At 45.9% G+C, this 12483-nt stretch overlaps 1 protein-coding gene across 1 annotated transcript in view; it reads left to right on the forward strand.

The window, feature by feature from the left end:
• The window catches only part of IGFBP2 (insulin like growth factor binding protein 2), a 563251-nt gene extending 553035 nt beyond the window's left edge, over positions 1–10216 (forward strand). The window contains exon 4 of the mRNA XM_069616811.1: positions 8668–10216. Coding sequence (XP_069472912.1) covers positions 8668–8835 — 168 coding nt within the window. The 3' untranslated portion in view covers positions 8836–10216. The remainder of the gene's footprint in view (positions 1–8667) is intronic.
• The last annotated feature ends 2267 nt before the right edge of the window (positions 10217–12483 follow it).

A 12483-nucleotide genomic window follows, 5' to 3' on the forward strand; every position in this document is an offset into this window, starting at 1 on the left:
GCCAGAGCAGACAAGGGAGTCTCTCATTGTGACCATGGGCCTGTTGCAACAGCTGTGATTCGCCCTCAACTTCGAAAAATCCTATTTGAAGCCATCCAGGGAATTTCTAGGGCGCAGTGTCTTACCCAGTACAATCTGGTAAAAACTTCCAGAGAAAGAGTGGTCAAGTTGCGGTCCAAATCTGGCGAATGGGGCCATGGTACGGTGGTCTCAGTCCGAAGTTACATGTCGCTGTTGGGAGCCATGGCGTTGTGTATTCTGCTCCTTCCAAATTGCTGCCTGTTCATGAGACCAGTGCAGGAATTCCTCGTGGACCGGTGGTCGCAGAGTCGAGGATTATGGTCGGACAAAATGGTCGTCAACGGGGGGTTGGTGGAAACCCTTCGGTGGTGGACTTGCACAGACTATCTCGTACGGGGCATGCCCCTGCTGGAACCCGAGTTTCAGTTCACGATCTTGGCAGACGCTTCTCAGGTGGGGTTGGGGGTGCACCTCGACAAGTCACTGGTACGGGGCCTATGGTCTCGGGAGGAGACATTGTTGCATGTCAATGTGCTCAAGTTGATAGCAGTGTACTGGGCTCTGAAGTCGTGTCTCCCTCGCATTCGAGGAGCACTGGTGAGGGTGTTGACGGACAATACCACCATGATGTTCTATTTGAGGAAGCAGGGCTTCACGCATTCCCGGGTCCTGTCAAAGGCGGCTCAAGAGGTCTGGCATTGGTCTCTGGCTCAAGGGAATCCATATTGTATCTTTTGATCTACCGGGAGTTCGGAATGTTCAGGCAGACACACTTAGCAGAGAAGCCAGTCAGCTGCATGAGTGGCGGCTGAAGACGCAGCAGGTGGCAAGAATCTTCCGAAGATGGGGGTCTCCCTCGATAGACTTGTTTGTCACAATGGAAAACAGTGTCTGGAGTTTGCCAGCAGAGGAGCTCATTCAGAGTCAATGAGGAACGTGTTCTCGTTCCTGTGGATGGGCTTATTCGCGTATGCGTTTCACCCGTTTCCACTGATTCGGAGGACGATCCAGTGGGTGCGAAATTACCGGTGCAGGGTGATTTTGGTAGCCCCGTTCTGGGCCAGGCAGACGTGGTTTTCAGAAATCCTTCACCTACCGGTGGAAGAGCCGTTTCGTCTAGGTGTGGACCAAGATCTGTCTCACGACGACGGCAGAGTGTGGCATCACAATCCGGCATCTCTCAGCCTGGCTGTGTGGCTCCTGTCCAGACCACTCCGATTTCGGTCATCTAGGTATCTCGCAGGGGTGCCGCCGGATCTTGGCAGCAAGGGCTCCTTCTACCAGTGTATTGTATGATCATAAATAGGCGAGATTCTGTGCCTGGTTGTGAGGGTCACCCAGAGATACAGCCATTGGAGGTCTCTGCGGCCCAGGTTCTCCCATATTTGTTACATCTTGTGCAAGGGGGCCTGGCGTTATTGTCCATCATGGTGCATTTGGCAGCTATTTCTAGGTTCACGGGAAGGCGCCATGCTGCTCCACTGTTTAGTGATCGCTTGGTTAAACATTTTCTGAATGAACTGCTTCGGACATTCCCCCCGGAGAAGAGGTTTGCACCGGCCTGGAATGTAGTTCTCTCTGCTCTGATGAAGCCTCAGTTTGAACCCATGTTGACGGCTTCCTTGAAGTTCCTCTCGTGGAAGCTTGCAGTTCTGGTTGCGATTACGAGACGGGTGTCTGAATTGCAGGCACTGGTCATTGAGATTTATGAGAGACATGGTTCTCCTAGTTACTAATCCACACTTTATCCCAAAGTGCCGTCAGCATTTCACAAACTTGCTTCTATTGCCTTACCCTCGTTCTTTGCTAATGCGTCCACGCCTGCAGATAAAGCCCTGCATTCTCTGGACATTTAGAGGGCGCTGAAATATTATCTGAACCGTACTCAAGACTTCCGGTGGTCGAAGCAGCTGTTTGTGGCGTGTGGTCCATCCAACAAGGGGCGGTCTATTTCCAAGCAAGGACTTTCCTGTTGGGTCTCATCTACAATTTCATTTTGTCACGCAAAGGTTGGCAAGCCTTTAAGGGGCACTCTGAAGGCCCATTCTACACGGTCCACAGCGTCATCAGCGGCGCTATGGGCTGATATACCGCTCGTGGACATTTGCCAGGCGGCTTCCTGGGCAGTGCTGCATACCTTCACCAGGCGCCAGGAAGATGTTTAGGTGGGACGAGCAGTACTCCAATGCCTGTTTCAGTAAGGCAGGCCCTGCAGCTTCGGGGGTTTTCTATTTTACTCGGTCACTTGCTGATTTTTTGTTCTCATGCATGTTAATGGATGTTATTATTTGGTTTGCCTGTGATGCACTGCCACACATTGGTCATACTGCTATTTAATCTATTCACAGCATGTGAATCCATGAAATATCCAATGCTGGAGAAGGGAGTAGTTTCTAACCTGTAACTTCATTTCTCCAGCGTTGGTATCTTTCATGGATTCACATGCGCCCGCCGGCCAGCCCTGCAGGCAAACCTTGGTTCGGGTTCCCTCTAATTTGGAGGTTAAAGTCTGAAGGGAAGCCCTGGGGGCAGGGCTATTTATATCGGACGTCCTATTGCTGTAGCCTAAAGCATCCAAACAGAACATCGATAGGACACTAAAGTGTCAAAGTTTTCCACAGGAAAACGCTAGGTTAAAGTTACTGAGGTTTCCCAGCCTGACGATGTGAATCCTTGAAAGATACCAACGCTAGAGAAATTGAGTTACAGGTAAGAAACTACTCCCTTTTGTCTGATGTGTCCAATGTCCATACAATAGCATACTGGAACGTTTTGTGTATGTGGCTCTGATAAGCATGCCATACTGTGCCCACCCTTAAATGCATAAAGCAATCAAAGAAGTTGCCTCAAATTGTACAACCGCTAGGCCAAAGGCCCTTTATACACTGCTACACCATGATTTTCACTAGCTGCATTCCAGTACTAATAAGAGATGCGAATGCCTGCTCTGTTAGATAAAGCATGTGCCTGCTCTGTTTTGTCTGCCGGAATAACACATGAGGCCTGCGTAATAGTGAGGAGGCAGTGGCTGAGGAGCTGTGGACCCTTTACCATGCATTACAAGACGGTTTTGTTTAAAACGCTTCATTAGCTTATTACTGGTAAGGCTAAAGTTTGTAAGAGATACAATCCTTTCTGTGTAGCCTTTCTGTGCATTGTTTATTGGGCATCTCTTCTATGGTATTCTGTCCTGTCTATAGATATAATTCCCAAAAGATGTTTCTGTATTCAGGGTTGGGCATACTCACACTGAGAACCAGCCTTTCCTCATCTAAAATCTTCAGAAACAGCAAGCAAAAGAGCCCTTGTACCCTAATTGAGTGGCTGATGTTGCAGCCATTTTATGCTCACATCCAAAGAACTTAAGCTGCCCAAATGAGTAGGTATGGCTCATGGTTAAAAACATTTTAATGTTAGGGTGAGTTTTGTGAACAGTGACGTGAGCACCAAGCCATGCATCTGTTATAAATGTAGAGATTCACACGTACAATCCTTTTATCACGTTTATCCAATCTCTGATCACGTTCATAGTTCGGAAATGCTTGGTGAGTTAATAGAAACTCTCCTAGAGGTATTTTCTTGGTTATAAGCAACTTTTGCCTCCCCATAGAATCCACAAGCTATCAGCATCATGAAGTAGACCAAGGGATAACCCTTTCATGTTCACAAAACAGTGATCCTAACAAGGTACTGCTGCATGCATGCTTCTTACTTTCCTCACAAGCAACCAAAAAACTTTGAGGATGGCCCCTGGACTTGTTAAACTAGCTCAACTGAATCAAATAATATATGCCTGAACACTGAGTTATAATGTACCCAGGGGCACCCTTAATACTCTTAGACAGTTAATCTGCACATGAAGTACACAGGTACAAACCATCATGGAAGCAAACACAAGCCGTTAAGTACTGGGCACTGCATGACGGGGAAATACAGGGTCACTATTACATTATGAATGAACTCTCTTTATATGAACCTATAACCTCCTCTTCATTCCGTTCCATCTCCATCCCCGCTTCTCTCTCCACTAGGAAAATCCTTTTTCAAAAATATAAGATCATCTGTAAATGCATATTTAGACATGTTAGTAACTGTGCAATACTGTACCAAAGTGTAACACAATACCTTACTGGCACAAAAAGTTATTATTTCTGACTTAAAGATGCTTGTGACAATTTGAAGAAATAATGCACTATATGCTACTAACCCACCACCACCTGTGATTACAAACAGGTGTCTTGAGAGACACAATTGAAGGCTTTTAATAATTATTGAGACCTCTTGGCCTTGACAAAGTCATTATGTGAAACATTAGCACTTGCCACCACCTAGTTAATGTTGGCTTGACTAGGAGCTAATCTTAAATCACATTTTTGTGACTCAATAAAATAATTATTTTAGAATTGTTCTCACCTACTATTTCTTTTGCCTTGGCACAGTACCCAACTCTACAACTTTGCATTCAGGCAAGGCCTTCCCTAAGAGCAGGTGACAGAAAAACCATTTACTTCGGCGGCAACAGCTGTGTTTTCACATTAGAATTCTTCTGTAAAGTACTTGCATTACAATGTAATGAAACCAGCTTCATTTATATTGCAATTATTTATTCACATTGAGGATGGGTTTTGTCGCACGACACAGGTGTAGTTTGGGAGTGATGTGTGCCAGTCGGGGGGAGGATGGGAGGGAGCATTCAGATGTTTCGCCCTTGGCACCAGTTGGCCAGAAACTGCCCTGATTGCTCTATTGACGATCCAAGATCCTTTCCTGGATGACTCAACATGGAGGACCTAGGTGAGGATCCCTATGAATAACCTTTAGATTCCGCAGGGATTGATATGGACGGCCCTCTGATGCGTAGGAAACCTAAAACTCAATCAGTATGACCGGTGGGAATGTTAGGCATCCTTTCTGGGAGGGGCGGGGTGGGTATGGTGGTGCCAGCATGTAATAATTGGACAAAGGTGAACAGGAAAACACATTACAACTTTGTGGTGCAATGCTGTTCAGAGGCAAAAATGTGACGGGGTAGTCTCGGCTAGTGAGCAGCAGAGGAGGCGTATTGGGAAACAGGTAGGGTGAGCATAGGGAGGTTATTCCAGATCCTAGAGGATGGTTAAGTAAGCAATAGTGTTAGCTACCGAGCGAGTATACATTTCCCAGGGAAAAGAAGGGAGAACAATGAGCCAGTGAACAGAGTATTGTGAGAATTCCAGTGGGGGCAGTGACGAGAGTTCAATCGAGGATAATGAGCAGCGCAATAAGTCATCAGGCAGGAATGGACGAGAAGCTCTATACTATATATCACATGCACATACGTAGTCAAATATGCCACTCAAACAAGTTGCATTGATGGACTGAAAGAGGTCTGGTAAAGTCTGGAAACCTGCCTGCTGGGAAAAACATATTTTTTTCAAGTCCTCTTGCTGACCTGAGGAACAGATATTTCCCGGGACGTCCACCCCAACACCAGGATTCCGAGTTTAGCTCAGGCCTCTATGCCTTGCACACTGAGGGCCAGGTCTCTGATACAGCAGCTGCTCAAACAACAGTGGTCAACCATCTATCTACCCCATTTCTCCTCATTGGCACTTCCACCCTTCCCCTTCCATCCAGCCACCCATCGCAAAGGACCTGCCGCTCATGCACCAATTGAAAAGGAAATCTGCCAAATCCAACTGATATAAAAGAGCAGGAGTCACTCTGTAGAGTGAAATCACTAATGACTAAATGGTGTGTCCTGTCCCCAATGCGTCCCGAGAATCAGCATGGCCACAGAACAATGGAACTTGGCAAGGTCACTGAGAGACTAACATCTTAGTGTGCACTGAATTCCCAACACTGGGATGACCGGCCATTGTAATCAGCGAGGATGTTCGGTGGTAAATCCACAGAAGGTACTCCTTGGCATGAAGGCTGTGTTCACCCTTCTGAACACCCCAAGACTGGGGACCTTAGCACGCAGCTGTGCAGCCCACTCCCACTCATCCCATGCTTGCTCCACCTAGCACGCGCAGGCATTGTCCTCGCCCAGCCTGCATCCTAAGCATGGATTATCTAAAAAAGTACCCCCTCTGACAGAGACACGTTCAATTCACGTTTTGGCACGAGGTTGCACCCTCCACCCCCTCCCCGACTGTCGAGATTCCACCCCGCATTGCATCCCCCAGGTTCAACTTATGGCACAAACTGGAACACATGGCAAACTAGCCTGCAGCGTTCGATTTGGTTAACCACCAAATCCTTTGGCAACATTTGAAATCTGCCGCTCATTTCTCCGATAAAGCCATTAACTGGATTAGTTCCTTCCTGGACAACAGACACATGAGAGTATTCTCGCCTACCTCATTGGCTGATCCTACCCCAGTCCCCTGCGGAGTGCCACAAGGGTCGTGTGTATCCCCTACACTTTACAATGTATTTACCAAACCTTTGTTTGATGTGCTTGACTATCTGGGTGTCACCTACACCAACTACGCGGATGATACCCAGATACTCACCCCTATCACTGGTTACTACATCGCAGACTCCAAAGCACTGAACAACATCTACCAAGTTGTTCAAGCCTGGATGGCCCAACACGAGCTTTGTCTTCACGACGATAAGACTGAGCTCCTCATCCTGGGCACCCAACAAAGACTTAATAATTTGGACCCCTCTTTCAGCGCCTTCAACATCGATGGCAACTCTATCAAAGTTGCCAAAGATACAAAAACCTTGGGAGTCTACCTTGATTCTACACTCTCCCTAAATAGGCAAACCAACGCAGTTGTCGCTTCGTCAGCCTACACTTGCAAGCTGATTACAGCATGCCGCCCCTTCCTCTCCACTCAGAACTGCATCATCCTCGCTAGGACATTAGTTATGTCCAAACTGGATTATTGCAATGCACTCTATCAAGGCACCAACCAACGCAACCTTAACAAACTTCAGATCTCCGAAAACAATGCGATCAGAGCGTCCCTCAACATTCCCAGATCTGCACACATCACCGAATCCAGGAAGAGCCTACACTGGCTCTCAGTTGCCCAAAGGATATCACTCAAATCCTTGGCCCTTACTCACAAATGCGTAAACAACCTGGCCCCCATCTACCTAGCCTCTCGATTCTCTCACTACACACCTGCACGGACACTCAGATCTACCCAAGCACATTGTCTTATGATCCCTAGATACAAACTTCAGACAGCCGGTGGTGTTAGCTTCCCAGTCCTTGCCACCAAACTATGGAACTCACTGCCACTCACCATTAGAACCTTGCCTTCTCCCACCCTTTTCAAACACAGTCAAGATCTGGCTATCCGCCACATCTGACCCTCGTCCCTCCTAGGCCATTTGAACCTCTCCACCCCCATTCCCCTGCTACGCTGCCTGCTAACCTGCACTGATCTGTATTATATTGCCCTTGTGAATGTTGTTTGATTATAACTGTATCATACTGCCTTTGTGATTGTTTTGTTTTTTGACCTACTGTAAATTTATCCTGCCATTCAAGTACCTTTGTGATGTAAGATATGCGCCCAGTTGCCCTCGGGCCTGGTGCGCTATACAAATAAAAAAAATACAAATACAAATACACATGACTCAAGAAAGCGACCCTGCAAAGCTCCTGTAACAGTTCACGGAAAGGTTGGCAGTAAAAGAAACTATAGGCACCAAATGTAAACACATATATGTAAATAACATATCAAATAAAACAAACGCGCCACAACAATCACCACGACCTTCCCTGTGAATGATGCAAAGGAAATAAGGTAGGATGGCTAAGAATAAGAAGGGCACTGAATGGATTGCCTTACTTTGTCTCAGAGCAGCCGATCAGCATTACTTACCTGGCAGCCACCTTCTCACCCTGCATCTATAGCCTATATCCAAGTAAACCATTGAAGGGCTCAGCCAAGCACTGCCATCAGCGAGACACACCTAGAAGACAGAAGGAGGCCAGTGGCCTGGTAGCTAGGACGGTATTCCAGAGAGCACAGAACAGCAGGAGGAGAGAACAGGATAGGACATGGCTGAGCCAAATAGCCCAGAACTTGAAGGAATTTTTAAAAGAGAGGTTCTACAAGAGACGGCCAAGCCCAAAAAGCGCAGACCGTGAAGGAGTGTTGCGAGAGGTACCTAGAGCCTCCTAGCGACTATTACCCGGATGTTGGCAACAGCTAGAGATGGGGAAGCTTGACTAGCTCACTGGGGGCTATAGCACAGACCCTGCTGGGATCCCTGAACCCACAGAGCAGATTTCGAGTGGAGAGGGGTCTAAACTAATTAAAAGGTAAAGGGCAAAAAAAGAAAGACAGAGTGAAAAGGCCGAGAAGAAGCCTGACATAGGAACGGCAACATGGTATTGGAATTCACCCTCAAGTCCACTGGTTCATGTATACTCTCACGTTGGCTATCGTTTGGTTATTGGATATCATGTTTAAGTCTTGTGATATGTTTTTGTCTTGTCGTCTGTTCCACCCAACCCCTGAAACCACTCCCCCGCCCCCCACACACACAGCTTCCATTGATGTTTCTGCTTAAGCCACCGAGTTCTAATGATTTGAGTGTTCTACGTTTTCCTTTTATTAAAGTATTGTTTTGACCGGCTCTGCCATCTCTTTCATTAAACTATTGTTTTGTCCCCCCTGTCCTTCCTCACAGTGCAAGATGTCACTTAACGGTCAACGGGGGGAGTGTTGGTGCGTCGACCCAACCACTGGCAAGAACATCCCTGGAACCCCCACCGTAAGGGGAGACCCTGAGTGCCACCAGTACCTTACCGGCCATAAACAGGAGGAGCGAGGAACAATGGCCTTGCGCCTGCAGTAAAATTGCCCCACGCCGCTGTGCAGCCCTGCACAATGTGCCAGCGAGCTAGAGATTTACCTGGGGCTATTGTCTGTATATATAAATACTGACCGTGCTCAGTGGTGCTTTTATTCACATCATGTGGGGGTTTTGTGTTTCTTTTTTTGTCTATTGTTCTTTGTATTTTGGCTTGTATTCTTTCCCCCAAACATAGCATTGCTTGAGGGCAGCTTTTATGGGGTGCAAGCAATTGGAGAGATTTCCTGACACACTGGTGCTTCTTAAATGACAGCAAGAGGGGGCACAACGCTTGAAATGCCCTGTGATTTATTCTACCCCAGTCTGATTTTTAGAAGCACCCACCTGCCAGGAATGTTCAGTGCTCCATAAAGGTCAGTCAATCTATGGGGTTGGTTGAATTATACAGAGGAGATGCCCTAAAACAAGTGGCATTAATTTTTAAAATGGTGCAGATAACAAATGATTAATGAATTTGAAAAGGCACTCAAGATACACAGCGATTGGCAAAACTACAACTTAATAGTTGCGGGTGGTGGAAGGCTGAGAGGTTTGCCCTGTACGAAACCAAAAGGAACATAGGATACAACCAAGGAGCTTTCAAAGGAAATTAGAGCTGAAACTCTTGTGCCCTGAAAGACTGATTCAGCCCAGTGCACCATTCTGCAGTGGCCTGGTTCTTACTGGGTCAATCATTGGACAACCGATTAACATAGGATGAGAGAACAAGTCTCAAGTCGGCTGTCGTCTCAAAACCGAAACATTAGGTGTGATCCAAAGTATATTATCATCTGTTGGACTGCAGTTGTGTTATCCTTTCCGTTGCGGGTAGGCATGTGTTCACATTACAAGAACAACACATGTGTTCTTCATTGGTAGCACCAATAGAGAAGCCAAGGGGTTCGCTGCAATTGGGAGAGTAAGGAAAATGGGTGGACAATGTCAGGCACTGTGAGATTTTTATTTTCTGGTGCTCTGGTGCAATCCCACATCCTATGAGGGGGCTCCGATTTCAGGGCCCTCAGTCAAGCACCTTTCATAAACACTAAACAGTAATGTTTGGAAACTGTACGTTCCGCGCACATTATTCAACCTTGCGCACTGCTCAACACTAACTTTAGCAAAAACAAGTATCAGCTTAATTGACAGGGTAATGTGAAACATAAAGGGGGCAGAATGATGAAATATGAGATGGGCACAGAGAACATGTTTAATTTCTTCTGAAACTGGGCCTGTAAAACGTTTCTAAACCTTGATGGATGGGGTGGAGTGGAGAACCCCTTTCCTTAATCTTTGGGTGGAACACCCCTGCTTCTGACTGTACAGATGGAAATTATGTTATTTGCTTCAGTTGCCTCCAATAAAGTCATAATATTGATTGTAAGTGATCATTTTATTTCTAATTAAAGCACATGTATATGATATCAAAGCAAGACTCCCACCACACCCACACTTGGAGTGCTCTGTATGACATCAAAGCAAGACTCCCACCGCACTCACACTGGGAGTGCTCTGTATGACATCAAAGCAAGACTCCCACCGCACTCACACTGGGAGTGCTCTGTATGACATCAAAGCAAGACTCCCACTGCTCCAACACTGGCAGTGCTGTGTATGATATCAAAGCCAGACTCCCACCGCACCCACACTGTGAGTGCGGATTATGATTACAAAACAAGGCTGCCACCGCACCCACATTGGGAGTCCCACATTTAAAATATAGGTTTAATCTCTGAAGTGGACACGCTGGCTGAATGGATTCTGAAATGCCCACCCTACTTAGGTGGGTTTTACCACGCAATTGAAGATGTTCAGCATGCAGAAAACAGCAGACCAATAAAACTGATGCTAAGGTTCAAGAGGAAACATAACACTTCATAAACAGAACAGCAAACGCAGGGGCATTGTTTTATTTGACTGGACCGAAAAGCGGTTGGCAAATCTATTGCGACTGCGCCACTCTTGGATAGATTATTATTACCAGCAGCTCTACTATCGGAGCAGCATTGCTTTGGAGACCTCAGCATGCAACCGAATGCAGAATGTGTAATACTGTAACAGAATTGTGGACTCCTGTGCATGCTCTCTTTGAAAAGACTCGAGTAGATCTAAGTTATGTGTACGTTTGTTTAATTAACATACATTCACTTTGATACATTGCTTTGTTACTTCACAGAGTACCAGAGGTATTAGGTAGTTTCACCAGTTGCACATATCTCCTTACTGTATTAGATATCCTGACCATCCATGTATATTATATGATCGAGAAAGGAAACCATTTCATACTTGTATAGAAAGACCACATTCTTGTGATATTCTAAAACAATGCAATGTTTACAAGTGAATTTATTTGAAACAAACTAACACCTAACTTATTTCTACTTGAGTCTTTTCAAGGAGCAAATACACAGGAGTTCACAATTCTGTTACTTACATCATTAGTTTGCATGCTTAGGTCTCCCAAGCAAAGCTGCTCCGATAATAGAGCTGTTGGTAATATTATTCTATTAAAGATTGGCACAGTCACAATAAGTTTGGCAACCACACTCTTATCTGAATGAAGTTAAGTCTTGTCCAAACTATGCCCAACTGTATCCTCATTTTTTGAGACCAAAACATTTAATTGGACCCTGCTCGTGCCAAGCTCTCAGAAGTCTTCTTTCAACTCACGCTAAACTTTGGCTACCCATCGGGAAGACCATTGTTGGTTGTGGTCTTCAGCTTCTACTTCTTGCATTGCCCCAATTATCATTTGCTCCTCGACTGGTCAGATCACCACCTTCTGCTCAACGAGTTGGACGAGCAAACCCTCCCTTATCCTTCACACAAAGTGCCCATCCAGAGACACAAAATTCTCACCAAACATTGCAGTCTCATACCAATATTAAACCCAAAGACAATTTCTCTTTTCCCACCCATGCCAAAGGATCTTCTCTAGAACCCTTCCCGCTTCACATTGGGATCACGCAAACTTTAAACATCTCTGCTCTTGCAAAACGGTGCTATGCCATGCTCCTAATTAAGAAGCCAATACATGGTTTGATGAAGATCTTGTCTTGATAAAGAGTGGTGAGAATCCTTGGGTGTCTTTGGTGCAAATCCCCCTTCCCAGGGATAAGGTATACTGCAATGTCCTTAATCGTGACTGCCACTAAGCTATCAAAAAAAGATTGCATTCTTCCACAAATGGATTGTCAATGCTCAAAAGGAAATTAATGAAATATTCAAAATCTATGCTGAACGCAGTAAGCCTGCACATTCTCACTCTCCACTGCCATAGACACTACCCTCGCATCTGCTTTCCAGGATAATGTCAAATTCACGGCTCTGTAAAGCAACAACTCTGTGTATCCCTCGCCCTTGCCTTGACAATCCTACTGCCTGCACTTTCACTATCTACACATCTTTAACTAGTGTGGATATTATCGTTGTTGCCAGCATACCTAGGGCAGCAACTGAAAAATGTCATCCCTTCTCTCCATCCTTCAGATAGGGGCTGTAGACTTGCCGTCTGAACCCATCTGAGATTTATCTAATGCCTAGCTTGCCAGTTGTTTAATTCCTAGTCTCCTCAAATCCAAAACCTTCAAAACTCCACTGCTGTTGACAACTTCCACTCCATCTCCATTATTCTCTTCTTGTGGAAAATTC

The sequence above is a fragment of the Ambystoma mexicanum genome, chromosome 9 (assembly GCF_040938575.1).
Source record: "Ambystoma mexicanum isolate Mex_15411 chromosome 9, UKY_AmexF1_1, whole genome shotgun sequence".
Classification (NCBI taxonomy): domain Eukaryota; kingdom Metazoa; phylum Chordata; class Amphibia; order Caudata; family Ambystomatidae; genus Ambystoma; species Ambystoma mexicanum.